Below are 16,215 nucleotides of genomic sequence, written 5' to 3' on the forward strand. Positions count from 1 at the left end.
TGAGAGAGGTTTAGGACCTAATTGTGAGGATTATATATCTATGGATCGGGCTGCACGCCGCAGCGATATTATATATACGGATCGGGTTGTATACCGCAGCAATATATATATATGGACCGGGTTGCACGCTGCAACGATATATATTGGATCGGGCTGCGCGCCGCAACGATATGACGCTTGGGATGTAGGAGCTCCTCCGGAGTCTGGACACCCCCAGTGAGCGTAGTTGACTATAAACTATGGATCAGGCTGCACGCCGCATCGGTTGTTATGATTTCTGTGGATCGGTCTGCATGCCGTAGTGGTTATTATTATTATTATTATTATTATTATTATTATTATTATTATTATTATTATTATTATTATTATTATTATTATTATTATTATTATGAGATATTAATGAGCCTGAGTGCTGAGAGTGAGCACTGATTGACGAGAGCTGAGCCACGAGTGACTGAGAGGCTGCCCGAGAGGCTATACTTCTGAGTGATACCTTGCCCGAGGGGCCCATTTATGACATTTTGCTGCTTTCACTATTCTTTCTATACTAAGCATGGGTTGAAAAAGGTTGAATAAATGATTTTGAAGTATTTTAATTGAAACTGAAGTTTTATGAGATAACTGGCTATGGAACTGCTGATTTTGACTTGATATTCTGTTGAAAACTCTTTATGATTTTAAATTGCTCGTCATTGCACTCAGACCTTATTTACTTTAGTTACTTACTGAGTTGGCGTGCTCACGTTACTCCCAGTACCTTGTGTGCAGATCCAGGTGCCCGAGAATCAGACTGAGAGCTTCCAGCACTCTCAGAGTTTATCCGGAGATTGCAAGGTAGTTGCACGGCGTTCGCAGCCCTGCCTTCCTACTTCCAATTTTAGTATTTTGTTGCTTCGGACTTATTTTGTATTACTCAGACAGTGTCTTGGTTGTATTTAGAGGCTCATGACTAGTGACACCGGATTTGGGTTGTGTTAGTGTATTTCATACTGTTCCGCATATTTCTGTTGATTTTCATTTTACTTATGAAAGCTTGAGACTTAATTGTTTTTGAAAAATGATTTTATAAAAGGAATTTGATGTGGTAAGTGTTGGATTGACTTGCCTAGTATTGTGATAGGCGTCATTATGACCGGGGTATTTGAGGTTGTGATAGAAGTATTGTTATATAGTAATGCTATTATATAGAGGTCTGACTGTATCTACGTTATAGTTTATTAGCTCAAATAGCTTATTGACGTCTTGAGAATAAATTGCCGGCTACTTGATTAAAGAACACGAAATAATCAAAAGATTCTTTTTTGACGACTTTGGATATCAATAAACACACGCGCGCACATTATTATCACTATTAATAAGCGAGAACCGAGAGGAGCTTCCGGTTCACTAAATTTCCCCCAAAAAATCATAGAATTTTACTTTACTCCATTTTGGTCCATGTTTTCTATTAGCGCCCCCAGCTTGTACAAAAGCCCAACACCTGTGAATTCATATGGACGATTGTGCACTTCTCTCTTCTTCTCTCCGTGTTCTCTATTTTTTGTGTCATTTTTCGCTCTAGTCGGTTTTCTCAGCTGCTTCTCCTGCCAGGTGAGTGCTAAAATTTGTTATTCACTGTTCAAATTGACAATTATTTGGGTCCTTTGTTGGGTTAACTCTGTTTTCGCTGATGTCTGTGTGGTTGCTTCTTTTAGGATTACTGCAATTTGTAGAGTCTTATATGCTTGAGTATTATGGGGGGGGGGGGGGGAAACTCTAGGAGTTGATTTTGCCTTTGTTAAAGTATTGGGTTTTTTCCCCTCGATAAGTAAAGTGCTGTCAAAGTGTTGGGCTTTCCTCTGCCAGGAAGTAGTAAATTAGGAATTAACTTCTTTTATTGAGGGCATCCATTTTAGAGATCAAGTTTGCACTAGACCTGATGCCTCAAAGTAGTAGTATTTGAAGCACGAAACTATACTTTGAGGATTTGACTATGCAGCATTACCTGATAGTCTCTACGAGTCTATTTACCCAGTAGAAAGCTGTAGCAATACAAGGTTTGCTGACATAAACTAACTGCCAAACACTGTGTGTATCGAATTTTAGCTTAATCAACAAAGATTTCAAGCAAAAGAGTCTACCAAGAGTTAAGTGTTAAGGGCAAGCAACTTTTTGGTTTATCCTTTTTAAATATGCCCATCCAGCCCAATTACAATTGAGAAGATGATAAATGTGTATACTCATAGCCATTCGTATATGCCAAAAAAGTTTTATGTAAAACTTTTCCAGGAATTACTTGAATGACATCTCAAGAGTTAATACTGTATCATTTTTGTATCTGTTGCAATATTTCTTTCACCTGTAGTACAGTAAATACCTAAAATTGTTAGGTGTGTGTCCTTATGCTGAAGTTTCAACTGAGTTTCTGTATTGACATAATGATCGCAAGAAGTCGATCTACCATGAAGTTGAGAAACTTTCAAGGAGTAAGCTAAATATTCCCGAATAAGTATAAATGTACTTTCAGAATTGGTTTGAGCTGATGAGGTCCATCTCATTGAAGAAGTATTAGACATGTGCCTAATAAAAGTTTTCTTTGGTTTGGTAGCCAACCTTGTTGACTTGGTTTGGTTTGGTAGCCAACTTTGTTGAATTTCTTTGGTTTGGTAGCCAACTTTGTTGAATTGTGAAAAGTGTGTGTAAATTGTCAAATATGGTAGGCTTTAGAGAGTGAAGCTTTGGCTATAAAAGGAGAGCTTCAACTCTCATTTCTACACACCAACAAAGAGAGAAAGAAAGAGTGAGATTTCACAGACAAGGTATAAGAAAATAGTCTGTGAGGAAAATAGAGAGTGAACGATATTGTAGTGAGGTGAGAATATCAAAAGAGGGTTATTTCTTTTGAGTGTTGTAGTGGTCTTTGGAGTATTTATCTCCGACCTACAAAGTGTAAAATTCCTTACTATAGTGATATCAGTTGCTCCTCTCGGGGTCGTGGTTTTTTCCCTTATTCAGAAGGGTTTTCCACGTAAAAATCTTGGTGTCATTGTTACTCTTTTATTCTTGTTAATTACTGTATCTCGGTGCTACATTATTATTCCGCTTTATTACCGTGAATATTATTTTGGTAAGGGGTTTATTCCCAACAACTGGTATCAGAGCACAGGTTCTGCTCGTTCACTGAAATACTATTCACTATCGGTAGTACTATACTCGGTGAAAAATAAATGTCCGGAGTAAAGTACGAGGTAGCAAAATTCAACGGAGATAACGGTTTCTCAACATGGCAAAGAAGGATGAGAGATCTGCTCATCCAACAAGGATTACACAAGGTTCTAGATGTTGATTCCAAAAAGCCTGATACCATGAAAGCTGAGGATTGGGCTGACTTGGATGAAAGAGCTGCTAGTGCAATCAGGTTGCACTTATCAGATGATGTGGTAAATAACATCATTGATGAAGACACTGCACGTGGAATTTGGACAAGGTTGGAAAGCCTATACATGTCCAAAACGCTGACAAATAAATTGTACCTGAAGAAGCAGTTATACGCCCTACACATGAGTGAAGGTACGAATTTTTTGTCACATTTAAATGTGTTTAACGGACTAATCACACAGCTTGCCAACCTCGGAGTGAAAATCGAGGAAGAAGATAAAGCCATCTTGCTATTGAACTCGTTGCCATCTTCGTACGATAACTTGGCAACAACCATCCTGCACGGTAAGACTACTATTGAGTTGAAAGATGTCACATCGGCTCTTCTACTCAATGAGAAGATGAGAAAGAAGCCTGAAAATCAAGGACAGGCTCTCATCACAGAAGGTAGAGGCAGGAGTTATCAAAGGAGTTCGAACAACTATGGTAGATCCGGAGCTCGTGGGAAGTCAAAGAACCGATCCAAATCAAGAGTCAGAAATTGCTACAACTGTAATCAACCAGGTCACTTCAAAAGAGATTGCCCAAATCCAAGGAAGGGCAAAGGTGAAACCAGTGGCCAGAAGAATGACGACAACACAGCCGCCATGGTGCAAAATAATGATAATGTTGTCCTCTTTATAAATGAGGAAGAGGAATGCATGCACCTGTCAGGTCCAGAGTCGGAATGGGTGGTTGACACAGCGGCATCTCACCATGCCACACCGGTAAGAGATCTTTTTTGCAGATATGTAGCAGGTGATTTCGGCACAGCGAAAATGGGTAACACAAGTTACTCAAAGATTGAGGGGATTGGTGACATTTGTATCAAGACAAATGTCGGATGCACATTGGTTCTAAAGGATGTGCGGCATGTACCTGATTTGCGGATGAACTTGATCTCGGGAATTGCTTTAGACCGAGATGGATACGAGAGTTATTTTGCAAATCAAAAGTGGAGACTCACTAAGGGATCATTGGTGATTGCAAAGGGAGTTGCTCGTGGCACGTTGTACAGGACAAATGCAGAAATATGCCAAGGTGAATTGAACGCGGCACAAGATGAGATTTCTGTAGATTTATGGCACAAAAGAATGGGTCATATGAGCGAGAAGGGATTGCAGATTCTTGCCAAGAAATCACTCATTTCTTATGCCAAAGGTACAACTGTAAAACCTTGTGACTACTGTTTATTTGGTAAGCAGCATAGAGTCTCATTTCAGACATCGTCTGAAAGAAAATTGAATATACTTGATTTAGTATATTCTGATGTTTGCGGCCCAATGGAAATTGAATCAATGGGCGGTAACAAATATTTTGTTACTTTTATTGATGATGCTTCACGAAAATTATGGGTTTATATTTTGAAAACCAAAGATCAGGTGTTTCAAGTTTTCCAGAAATTTCATGCTCTAGTAGAAAGGGAGACGGGTCGAAAGCTAAAGCGCCTCCGAAGTGACAATGGAGGTGAGTACACTTCAAGGGAATTTGAAGAGTATTGTTCAAGTCATGGGATCAGACATGAAAAGACAGTTCCTGGAACCCCACAGCACAATGGCGTAGCCGAGAGGATGAACCGCACCATTGTGGAGAAGGTGAGAAGCATGCTCAGAATGGCTAAACTACCTAAGTCATTCTGGGGTGAAGCAGTTCAGACAGCCTGTTACCTGATCAATAGGAGTCCATCAGTTCCGTTGTCGTTTGAAATCCCAGAGAGAGTTTGGACCAACAAGGAGGTGTCCTACTCGCATCTGAAGGTGTTCGGTTGCAGAGCTTTTGCACATGTACCAAAAGAGCAGAGAACAAAGCTGGATGATAAATCTGTTCCCTGCATATTTATCGGATATGGAGATGAAGAGTTCGGGTACAGACTGTGGGATCCTGTAAAGAAGAAGGTCATCAGAAGCAGAGATGTAGTCTTCCGAGAAAGTGAAGTTGGAACTGCTGCTGATATGTCAGAAAAGGCGAAGAATGGTATAATTCCTAACTTTGTTACTATTCCTTCTACTTCTAACAATCCCACAAGTGCAGAAAGTACGACCGACGAGGTTGCCGATCAGGGTGAGCAACCTGGTGAGGTTATTGAGCAGGGGGAGCAACTTGATGAAGGTGTCGAGGAAGTGGAGCACCCCACTCAGGGAGAAGAACAACCTCAACCTCTGAGGAGATCAGAGAGGCCAAGGGTAGAGTCATGCAGGTACCCTTCCACAGAGTATGTCCTCATCAGTGATGAGGGGGAGCCAGAAAGTCTTAAGGAGGTGCTGTCCCATCCAGAAAAGAACCAGTGGATGAAAGCTATGCAAGAAGAGATGGAATCTCTACAGAAAAATGGCACATACAAGCTGGTTGAACTTCCAAAGGGTAAAAGACCACTCAAATGCAAATGGGTCTTTAAACTCAAGAAAGATGGAAATGGCAAGCTGGTCAGATACAAAGCTCGATTGGTGGTTAAAGGCTTCGAACAAAAGAAAGGTATTGATTTTGACGAAATTTTCTCACCTGTTGTCAAAATGACTTCTATTCGAACAATTTTGAGCTTAGCAGCTAGCCTAGATCTTGAAGTGGAGCAGTTGGATGTGAAAACTGCATTTCTTCATGGAGATTTAGAAGAAAAGATTTATATGGAGCAGCCAGAAGGATTTGAAGTAGCTGGAAAGAAACACATGGTGTGCAAATTGAATAAGAGTCTTTATGGATTGAAGCAGGCACCAAGGCAGTGGTACATGAAGTTTGACTCATTCATGAAAAGTCAAACATACCTAAAGACCTATTCTGATCCATGTGTATACTTCAAAAGATTTTCTGAGAATAACTTTATTATATTGTTGTTGTATGTGGATGACATGTTAATTGTAGGAAAAGACAAGGGGTTGATAGCAAAGTTGAAAGGAGATCTGTCCAAGTCATTTGATATGAAGGACTTGGGCCCAGCACAACAAATTCTAGGGATGAAGATAGTTCGAGAGAGAACAAGTAGAAAGTTGTGGCTATCTCAGGAGAAGTACATTGAACGTGTACTAGAACGCTTCAACATGAAGGATGCTAAGCCAGTCAGCACACCTCTTGCTGGTCATCTAAAGTTGAGTAAGAAGATGTGTCCTACAACAGTGGAGGAGAAAGGGAACATGGCTAAAGTTCCTTATTCTTCAGCAGTCGGAAGTTGAGGATATTGCTCACGCAGTTGGTGTTGTCACCAGGTTTCTTGAAAATCCTGGAAAGGAACATTGGGAAGCAGTCAAGTGGATACTCAGGTACCTGAAAGGTACCACGGGAGATTGTTTGCGCTTTGGAGGATCTGATCCAATCTTGAAGGGCTATACAGATGCTGATATGGCAGGTGACATTGACAACAGAAAATCTACTACTGGATATTTGTTTACATTTTCAGGGGGAGCTATATCATGGCAGTCTAAGTTGCAGAAGTGTGTTGCACTTTCAACAACTGAAGCAGAGTACATTGCCGCTACAGAAACTGGCAAGGAGATGGTATGGCTCAAACGGTTCCTTCAAGAGCTTGGATTGCATCAGAAGGAGTATGTCGTCTATTGTGACAGTCAAAGTGCAATAGACCTTAGCAAGAACTCTATGTACCATGCAAGGACCAAACACATTGATGTGAGATATCATTGGATTCGAGAAATGGTAGATAATGAATCTCTAAAAGTCTTGAAGATTTCTACAAGTGAGAATCCCGCAGATATGCTGACCAAGGTGGTACCAAGGAACAAGTTCGAGCTATGCAAAGAACTTGTCGGCATGCACTCAAACTAGAAGACAGTGCTACCTCCTCTAGATGAATGAGACTGGAGGGGGAGATTGATGAGGTCCATCTCATTGAAGAAGTATTAGACATGTGCCTAATAAAAGTTTTCTTTGGTTTGGTAGCCAACCTTGTTGACTTGGTTTGGTTTGGTAGCCAACTTTGTTGAATTTCTTTGGTTTGGTAGCCAACTTTGTTGAATTGTGAAAAGTGTGTGTAAATTGTCAAATATGGTAGGCTTTAGAGAGTGAAGCTTTGGCTATAAAAGGAGAGCTTCAACTCTCATTTCTACACACCAACAAAGAGAGAAAGAAAGAGTGAGATTTCACAGACAAGGTATAAGAAAATAGTCTGTGAGGAAAATAGAGAGTGAGCGATATTGTAGTGAGGTGGGAATATCAAAAGAGGGTTATTTCTTTTGAGTGTTGTAGTGGTCTTTGGAGTATTTATCTCCGACCTACAAAGTGTAAAATTCCTTACTATAGTGATATCAGTTGCTCCTCTCGGGATCGTGGTTTTTTCCCTTATTCAGAAGGGTTTTCCACGTAAAAATCTTGGTGTCATTGTTACTCTTTTATTCTTGTTAATTACCGTATCTCGGTGCTACATTATTATTCCGCTTTATTACCGTGAATATTATTTTGGTAAGGGGTTTATTCCCAACATGAGCATGCTAGAAGGTTAATTAAAAAGGATACCTAGAATCTTTAACTAAAAACTGCATATCAGGTGATAAATAAAGCTGGCAAATTTTAGATATGTTAGCCCTTAATGAAGGGATGATCGGAAATCCTTTTTAAGGATCCATGAACCATTGGTATTACATCCTTTTTAAGTATCCAAGAATCAATTAATAATACTCTCTGGCAGGGGCTAAATCGTGATTAAATTCTTAATCTGTACTTTTCTGAAGCATTCTGGCTCTTAGCCAAGGAAGCCTCCATAAACAGGAATTATAAGTGTTCAAGAATGGTATGTAAATAACCTCTATAGCCATGTTTAAGGAAGAGGATTCATCAAGAACTTACTTTTCGAGATGCCAGTGAAGTTGCCTTTGGGATCAAGTGAAAGTTGACACTTCTGATGTATACTGTGTACTCATTTTCCATGAAACTATAGAGTTAGTATACTTTTCGGTCGATTGTATTAATAGAATGGTATGTAAATAACCTCTATAGCCATGTTTAAGGAAGAAGATTCATCAAGAACTTACTTTTCGAGATGCCAATGAAGTTGCCTTTGGGATCAAGTGAAAGTTGACACTTCTGATGTATACTGTGTACTCATTTTCCAATGAAACTTTGAAATAAATAGAGTTAATATACTTTTCAGTCTATTGTATTAGGTGTGCGCTGATAAGATGGTAGAAGCAGTTAGAAGACGATGTTTAGAATAGGGAGAAGAAGATATTACTTTAACAGTAGAACCTGCTAAGAATATCTATTCTGTTGGAGTAGCATCTTGATTTCTTGATAGGACATAGAAAGGGAAAAGTTAATTCCTCAGAAATTATTACTCCTCTTTTCTGTAAACTACGTGCACATGAGAATTACTTTTTGCGTATTGAGGTGCTTTCATACTTTAAGTTTTCCTGCCAACTGTTGCAACTAAGAAGGGCTTAAAAGTTAACTTGGTTGAGAGCTTTTTACAGGAACAACTGAAGCACGACTTGAAATTCTGTCTAATTGTTTCTAACTAGATTGCACTTGCATGAAGCTTATTTGGAAGCTAAATTGCTTGGATAAGTTGGTAACGTGTTGCAATAAGGTTCTCAAAAACATTTGTCCTGCTGAATTTTTTTTTTTGTCTAACGATTAGTTAAGACTTTAAAAAATTTCAGTTTAGATGAGAAGGAAAAGCAGAAGAGTCTCAAAAATCTGCCGTCATTCTCTTCTTTACCTTTGAATAAGGAAAGATATATGTGACAATAATGTATGATCTTTTATTATGTTTGGTATAGAAAAACAAGGATTTTGGAAGTGATTCATTCTTTTGTTATCCCTGCTGGCATTTGTTATTATTTCTCCTCCATTGCACTTTGTGATTTTGGGATTTGTTTAACTACCTAACTTCTATGGTGCCGACTGGCGAGTTATTGTTAGCTCTTTTCTCAGTATACATTCCCTTACTTGGACACATTAGGGATCAAATTGTCCGCAGCTTCGAATAAGGGAAGCAATATAGCTCAAGGAAACGGTAAAAAGATGGTTGTGGTAGAACTCACATTTTATGTAGAAGTCCAAAAAAGAACTCATATTTGATGCAAAAGATCTGCAGCAGTTGTTCTATTCTGATCATGACATCGTTGTGCTTACACACTACCATCCAGCATAGTTATAGTTGAATTGCGGAAAATTATTAGCAAGAAAAACCTGGACAAAAAGCTTGTGCAGATAGAGAGAACCTGGACCAAAAGATTCTGCGAGAGCTCTAGAATAGAATTGACAAGTTGATGCTGTTGTTTTTCCAGTGCGACTTCCCAAGAATGACTTTTGTCGGACTTCATATTGTTGAAGTTTTCCCCGAATATAACAAAATGTAGGAGTTGTGTACAATATTTTCTTTCCCTGAAGTAAGTATCAATCTGATGAGAATATTTGAGCTATAACACAGTTTCTCATTTTATAGCAGAGAGCTTTATTTCTTTTTATGATGCAGTAACTAACAAGATTTTGTAGTACTGCCATAAAAACCAATATACTAGCTCGTAATAACATGACTGCTAATGCTATAGATGCAGGAAAATACATCTATATTGTCAAATAACATTGAAATAAGAAAATAAAAAGCAACTGGGCAAAAATGGTACAAAGATGCTACTCTAACTTAGTCATTTATGCTACTAACTGATTTTCTTAATAAAATTGCAAAAACCATGAAAGATAATTTGAATTAAAGATAATGTTACACAAATTGTTGGGCCCGTGCTACACGGGCCAACTATATATATAGAGAACTTGGGATGTATATCTTGTTATTTAGTAGAATAATATATTACTACGAATTTTTTCTTTAAGACAGGAGAAATCCGTTTGGAGCCAATGCCATTAATGAAGACAATAGAATAATAGAATTTGTTGCTTCTGAGTTCTGTGCAAAGCAAAGTCAATTACTGAGAGCTAATTTTTTTGTTATATTTTAAACAAAATAAACAGAAGAGGTTGAAACAGAAAGACACTTAAAAGTGGATATAACAGAGAAAAAAGTGCTATGCCCCATCAATTTGTCTTCTCGAACTGCATATTTGAAAATATCACTCTGCCAGCAAGATCAATCAAATCGTGTATACCTTGTACGCTGCTTCAAACTCTACACATGAACTTGGTATTATGTTAGTCACTTCAGCAATCTATTATTGATAGAGGCAATCCATACAGCATGAAATATAACTTAGTTGGCCCTTGAATGGCAAACTGGCTCCTTAAAGAATTTTCTTCATATATATGAGTCTTACCGGCAGATCCTACAGTCTATTAGAAACAACCTCTCTGTCCTTACAAGGTAGGGGTAAGGTCTGCGTATACACTACCCTCCCCAGACCCCACGGTGTAGGATAATACTGGGTATGTTGTTGTTGTTGTTACCAACAGATCCTACAGAACAGTAGTGTTAAAACAAAGGTTTCATATATTCAAACCCTTGAACCTAATATGAAGAAGCATTTGTTCTTCTGATTAAAAAGAGTTTCTCAAGAGTACACCTATAATATCATCAATCTCACCACAAAACGTCTCACACCTCCAATGAACCACACGCCTTAGAAGAGACGAACTCTTTTCTATCTTCTACAATGTGATTTTCAGAGGAGATCCGAAAGATGTTCAAAACAGTGACACGGAAAATTTATCCATCCCTTACATTGAAGTGAGGCTAGATTGAATTACCTTGACATGTTTTGATGTTTGATCAAGCATGGATGATTAACAAATTAGAATTTGTAAGTTATATTTTTACAGTGAGATAGTGTGTTCAAAGAATGTTGCTCCCTCTTTTTATTGAAAGAGAAGAACTCTTTTTCCATCTGCAGCTCTCTTAGTTGCTCATCTTCTTTTCTTTTGAGAAGGGTAGCAATCTTACATATCTTTAGCACAAAGGACTGTGCTAGTAGCCATATTTATAGATCAAAAAGAGCAAAAAGTATGTCCTTGTTCTTCTTCGAAGAACCTCTATGGTGTCTAACAATGAATCTACATCATCTCTCTTAGTTGCTCATTTCCTTGTAACGAGAGTCAAGTCTCAAATACATAAAAAATCGCAAACAAGTGAATGGAGTTAACTGGACTATTCTAGTATTGTATATTGTCAGAAACTACTCGACTGCACATACTTTTGCAGTGCTCGATGAATTTAAATCTCTTTGATATCAAACTTATCCTTGATTTTAATTTGCCATTTTCTGGTGCCTTAGGTTGAACCAATGGACACACGAAAAGCTTTTCCAAATCCTCAATCTTTCTGCACCCCTTGAAAAAGCTCCAACCTTCTGGCGACCCTATAATTTGAGTGAACTCTGTTTTATAAACTTTGAATACCCCCTGGTGCATTTCTTTTGACTTTGAATCTTTCTCAAACAATTTCCATCATTAGAAAAGGGTAAGATTTTAGCATTCTCAACTTCTCTTGAGTTACTTTAGACTGTTAAGAGTTTAGGACAGGTTTCAAGTCAACAGATGATTGATTACACTTTGTCCCACTTATTTCTCTTTATTCCTTGGAAGAACACTCAAAATTGATTGACTAGCAGTCATGGAGTTTAGTTGAACTTCTAACTTCTGGTGCCTGCATTCACATTAAGCTTTGACAGATTTTTCAAGCCAAAAGCCTTGGCGACTACTAGTATTGGATGACTACATTCATAGCACAGAATTTCAAGAATCTATCATTGTCCAAAAGGGAAAAACTCAGTGGAATGACTAATGGAAAAACCAGAATCAAACAATTAATAGAAGTTTATACTAAAATGATTCAGCATGTGTAATCACCCTAATTCCCCTAATTAGCAGTCTGTATATCATTTTTGCCTCTGTTCCCTTCCTCACAAAAAAGTTTCACAAGAAATAGACAAAGTAACTGTATATCAAACACTTAATAAAATGATTGCAGTACTCTTCCCAAGATTATGAGCAAGAAGGGGAACTGATCGATCATCAAAACTTCAACAACTTTTAGCCTCAGATTCAAGGATATAGCAGATGATAACCTCTTTTAGGTATAAGAGCAGGCAACCAACATAAGTATAATACTAACAAATAAGCACGTTGTGGTGTAACAGACAAATGAATGATTGGAAATGTACGCACATGAACACGATGAAAGCATACAATATAAGAGTCAAGAAAATGATCTTCTAGCCCAATCTGGAGGCTGTATTGTGACTGTCAACGCATTCATTTGCCATGTCTTAATATTGGGTTGTTTGAATTTCCCGGGCAGAATTGGAAACATCAACTATCTGAGTCTGCTCTTTGCACCAATTTGTAGACATATATTGCTTTACCAAGACTTTTATTATCTCATCCGAATTTGACATATCATCACAACTGTATGTTACTTTCAAGCCTACATGAGTTAGGATTTACTTGAACTTTTCAGTTTCCACAATGAAGCATAGATCTTAAACTTTGATGTGGTACACTTTCTTTACTGGAGGAACTAAATTCAAATTTTTCTGCAATAATCTTTTGAAGATTTGAGAATTTCAGAGGAAGATAACGAGACAATAGTTTTTTTTTTCGAGTAGAATTTATTCCCACAAAATTTGAGTTCTCTCAAAAAATTATTCAAATAGGAATGTAGTTGCAATTTCAACTCTTTCCGCTCTCCAACATTGCACAATACTAGGAGAGAAAATCCGCCTCTCGACTACCAAGGAAAAGAAAGAAAAGGACCTGACGCGCATATAAAACAAGCACTTCACTCATTATACACACACTATTTCCAGCTTCCCTACCTAAAAACTTCCCTACATCTAAACTATTCGATAGGTAGCTTCATTGGGGGCAAAAATTGTTGCTCTTCTAACAGCTGGAAGCACAATGGAAACTATAATTTATCAATGCACAATCCCACCACCAACTCTTTTCTTACGAAGTAAATATAAGGGTAACCACTAACCAGCGCGATTGCTGACAGCTAACATTAGGTGGAGCTGAAGGATGCAATGGCGTCCATTTCCTCCCGCAAAAGGAGAGCATCAATGAAAGTATCCAAATCCTCTCCCTGCATAACATCATCTAAGGAATGAGTTGTGATGCCAACGCGGTGATCAGTAACCCGTCCTTGAGGGAAGTTATATGTGCGGATCCGTTCAGATCTGTCCCCACTGCCAATCTGCTCTAATCGAAGTTTTGATCTACTCGACTGAAATCTGAGTCGCTCGATTTCATATAGTTTTGCACACAATATTTTTAGTGCTTTGGCCTTGTTCATATGCTGGGATCGCTCGTCTTGTATGGAAACAGTTATCCCCGATGGCACGTGAGTGATTCTCACAGCACTGTTTGTGGTATTCGCGTGCTGACCTCCTGATCCTCCTGACCTGTAAGTATCAATTTTCAAATCTTCATTTCTCAATTTCACATCTAACTGATCTGCCTGCGGTAGAATTGCAACGGAGACAGCACTGGTGTGAACGCGTCCACCTTTCTCTGTCACAGGCACTCGCTGAACTCTGTGAATTCCACTTTCGAATTTCAATTTCCCGTATACACCAGATCCAGATATAGAGGCAATAGCTTCTTTGTATCCTTTAAGATCAGACTCAGCTATTTCTAGAACCTCGTATTTCCAACCTTTCTTCGCCGAATATTTTTCGTACATTTTGAATATGTCCATTGCAAACAAAGAAGCTTCTTCCCCTCCAGTTCCTGCCCTCACTTCGAGAATGGAGTCCCTCTCGTCAGCATCGTCTTTGGGTAGTAATGACTTTAGAAGGAGAAGCTGCAATTCTTTCTCTCCTTCTGTGGCTTCACTCAATTCCTCCGAAGCCATCTTCTGCATGTCCTTGTCATCTTGGCATTCGGAAAGTACCGATTTCAGTTCCTGAATCTCTTTCTGTTTTGCCCTTAACTCGGTTATGAGATCTACTGAATCTCTGAGTTTCTTGAGCTCTTTGTTGGCAGTTGAATATTCAGAAGGTGTTAACTCTGGCTGATTTAGAAAACGCTGAAGATGAGCATTTCTGTTCTCAATTGATGATAATCTTTGTTCCATCATTTTAATTAGGTCAACAGACAATTGAGGCTGCTGCAGCTCTTCCGTAGAATATAAACGAACAAGATTAAAAACAGTTGGGATTCTTCTTCGGCTCGTCGTCACTGTAGATGTAGACAGTGCAGCAGTTGATATTTGGTCCTTCCTCTTTAGATCCAACAGTGACTTCCATGATTTTATTGATCCAAGGATGGTCACGTTACCATTTCTCCACAATCTCATCCTTTATCAATCTTTTCTTTCTTTACAATTGTTGTTTCAGAACCCTCCTATTCTGCCCTCTTTTCTGACTGCTCTTCACAACAGAGACAATAGTTTAGATGGGCCGAATCAATTAATGGGTCAGCCCAATCCAAGTTATTAGGTCAAAATAGCACGGTATAGCCAGTTTTCGGACTGATCAATCAAAAATAGTCACTGTTTACGAAGTCAATGAAAAATAGCCACTATTTTGCTGCAACAGAGACCAATCCCATATAATATATGGTAGTTCGGTGCATCTGTGTACAAACTCCAGCATATGATGCTGGACCGGTATACTTTGCTGACTCCTGTATAATATACGGGAGATTGGAGCACCGGTGCTCCAAACTCCAGTATATTATACTGGACATTTATACTTGCTGAAACTCCCGTATATTATGCTAGAGTTCTAGTGTACTTATGCTGGAACTCCAACATATTATGCTAGAGTTCCAGCATAGTTATCCTGGAACTCCCGTATATTATGCTGGAGTTCAAGCATACTTATGCTGGAACTCCAGAATAATATACGAGCGTATTTTCCAGGTTTTGAACAGTGTTTTCGCTCAGATTTATCTTTACATGAAAAATGGCTAAATTTCGATTACTTTTGAAACTGTGGCTATTTTTGAATGACCAGTTGTAAATCTGACTATTTTTAAATTTCTCCCAGTTATTAGCGCTAAAGCGTTTTCGGCTAGGGCTGTGCATAATTTGGTACGTGATTTTTTCATTCTTATACACTATTGGAAACTTTATTACCCTAAATGTTCATGTTTAGTAAATTACCCTACCTACACAAGTTTTGTTTACAAAATATATACATTCCACCTTAAAAAGCTCTCAACCCATTTTTAGTGCCTTCAATTAAGGTATTTAGTTACACCCTTTTTTTTTTCTCCTCTCTCCAGATTCTGTCTTTCTCCTTCATTATATTATAATCCCTTATCAGAGGGTTATACACTGATGCCGAATAGAGGCAAGTGGAAACGCTGCGTTAATTTTTTTTTTTTTTTTTTAATAAAGCGATTGTTAATGTTATGAACACTGAAGAGTTTGGATGCGAAAATGTGAATGCCGGGGTAACAAGCACAATTAGGAGAAGCTCTAGGGTGAGAATTCCAAAGACTTGGTGACTACGTTTTGAATCGAGGTTAATAGCGGGCACGTGCTTTATGTGTGAGAATAGACTGTGGTTGTTACAAATAGGCCACTCGCGCACTCAGTATAGCAGGCTAAAAGTTGTGGAATCTCTGTATCCTCATCCCCCTTCTGCACTACTCTGTTCCCTCTCATCTCCCCTTCTTTGGTTCTATCCTTACTCTCCTAGTATTTTCCATGTTGGTTACTGTTTTATTGCTGCAATTTCAGAAGTTGTAATTGTTCTTCCTTTTAATACAAGCAATTGCATTTACTGTTTGATATTGTGAGTTTTGACAGTTGCAACTGCTACAGTTAATCAGTTTCTTTCAAGTTGGTATAAAACTAAGGCAAACAGTTGGTAAGGCTACCAGAGGTATGCATTTGGACGTAAAAGAAACTGTACTTGAAAAAGTAATAGCACTTGTCATGGATTCAAGGAAAAGAAAGCAAGAATGTAAACA

The 16,215-nt window shown here is 38.4% G+C and overlaps 1 protein-coding gene and 1 long non-coding RNA gene across 2 annotated transcripts; one reads left to right on the forward strand and one right to left on the reverse strand.

Annotated features, from left to right (window-relative positions):
* The first annotated feature begins 1,325 nt into the window (after positions 1-1,325).
* On the forward strand, positions 1,326-9,786 carry LOC107794344 (uncharacterized). Its single transcript, XR_001649916.2, has 2 exons — positions 1,326-1,590; positions 8,808-9,786. It is a non-coding gene; the product is annotated as an uncharacterized LOC107794344 (long non-coding RNA).
* A 3,093-nt stretch (positions 9,787-12,879) lies between these two features.
* On the reverse strand, positions 12,880-14,667 carry LOC107794343 (peptide chain release factor 1, mitochondrial-like). Its single transcript, XM_016616825.2, has one exon. The coding sequence runs from the start codon at positions 14,588-14,590 to the stop codon at positions 13,295-13,297; it is 1,296 nt and encodes a 431-aa protein (XP_016472311.1). The 5' UTR covers positions 14,591-14,667; the 3' UTR covers positions 12,880-13,294.
* Between the last annotated feature and the right edge of the window lie 1,548 nt (positions 14,668-16,215).

The sequence above is a fragment of the Nicotiana tabacum genome, chromosome 20 (genome assembly GCF_000715075.1).
Source record: "Nicotiana tabacum cultivar K326 chromosome 20, ASM71507v2, whole genome shotgun sequence".
Classification (NCBI taxonomy): Eukaryota; Viridiplantae; Streptophyta; class Magnoliopsida; order Solanales; family Solanaceae; genus Nicotiana; species Nicotiana tabacum.

Excerpts from the sequence above, each read along its gene's own strand:
- LOC107794343 (XM_016616825.2), bottom strand. The coding sequence starts at position 14,590 with ATGAGATTGTGGAGAAATGGTAACGTGACCATCCTTGGATCAATAAAA.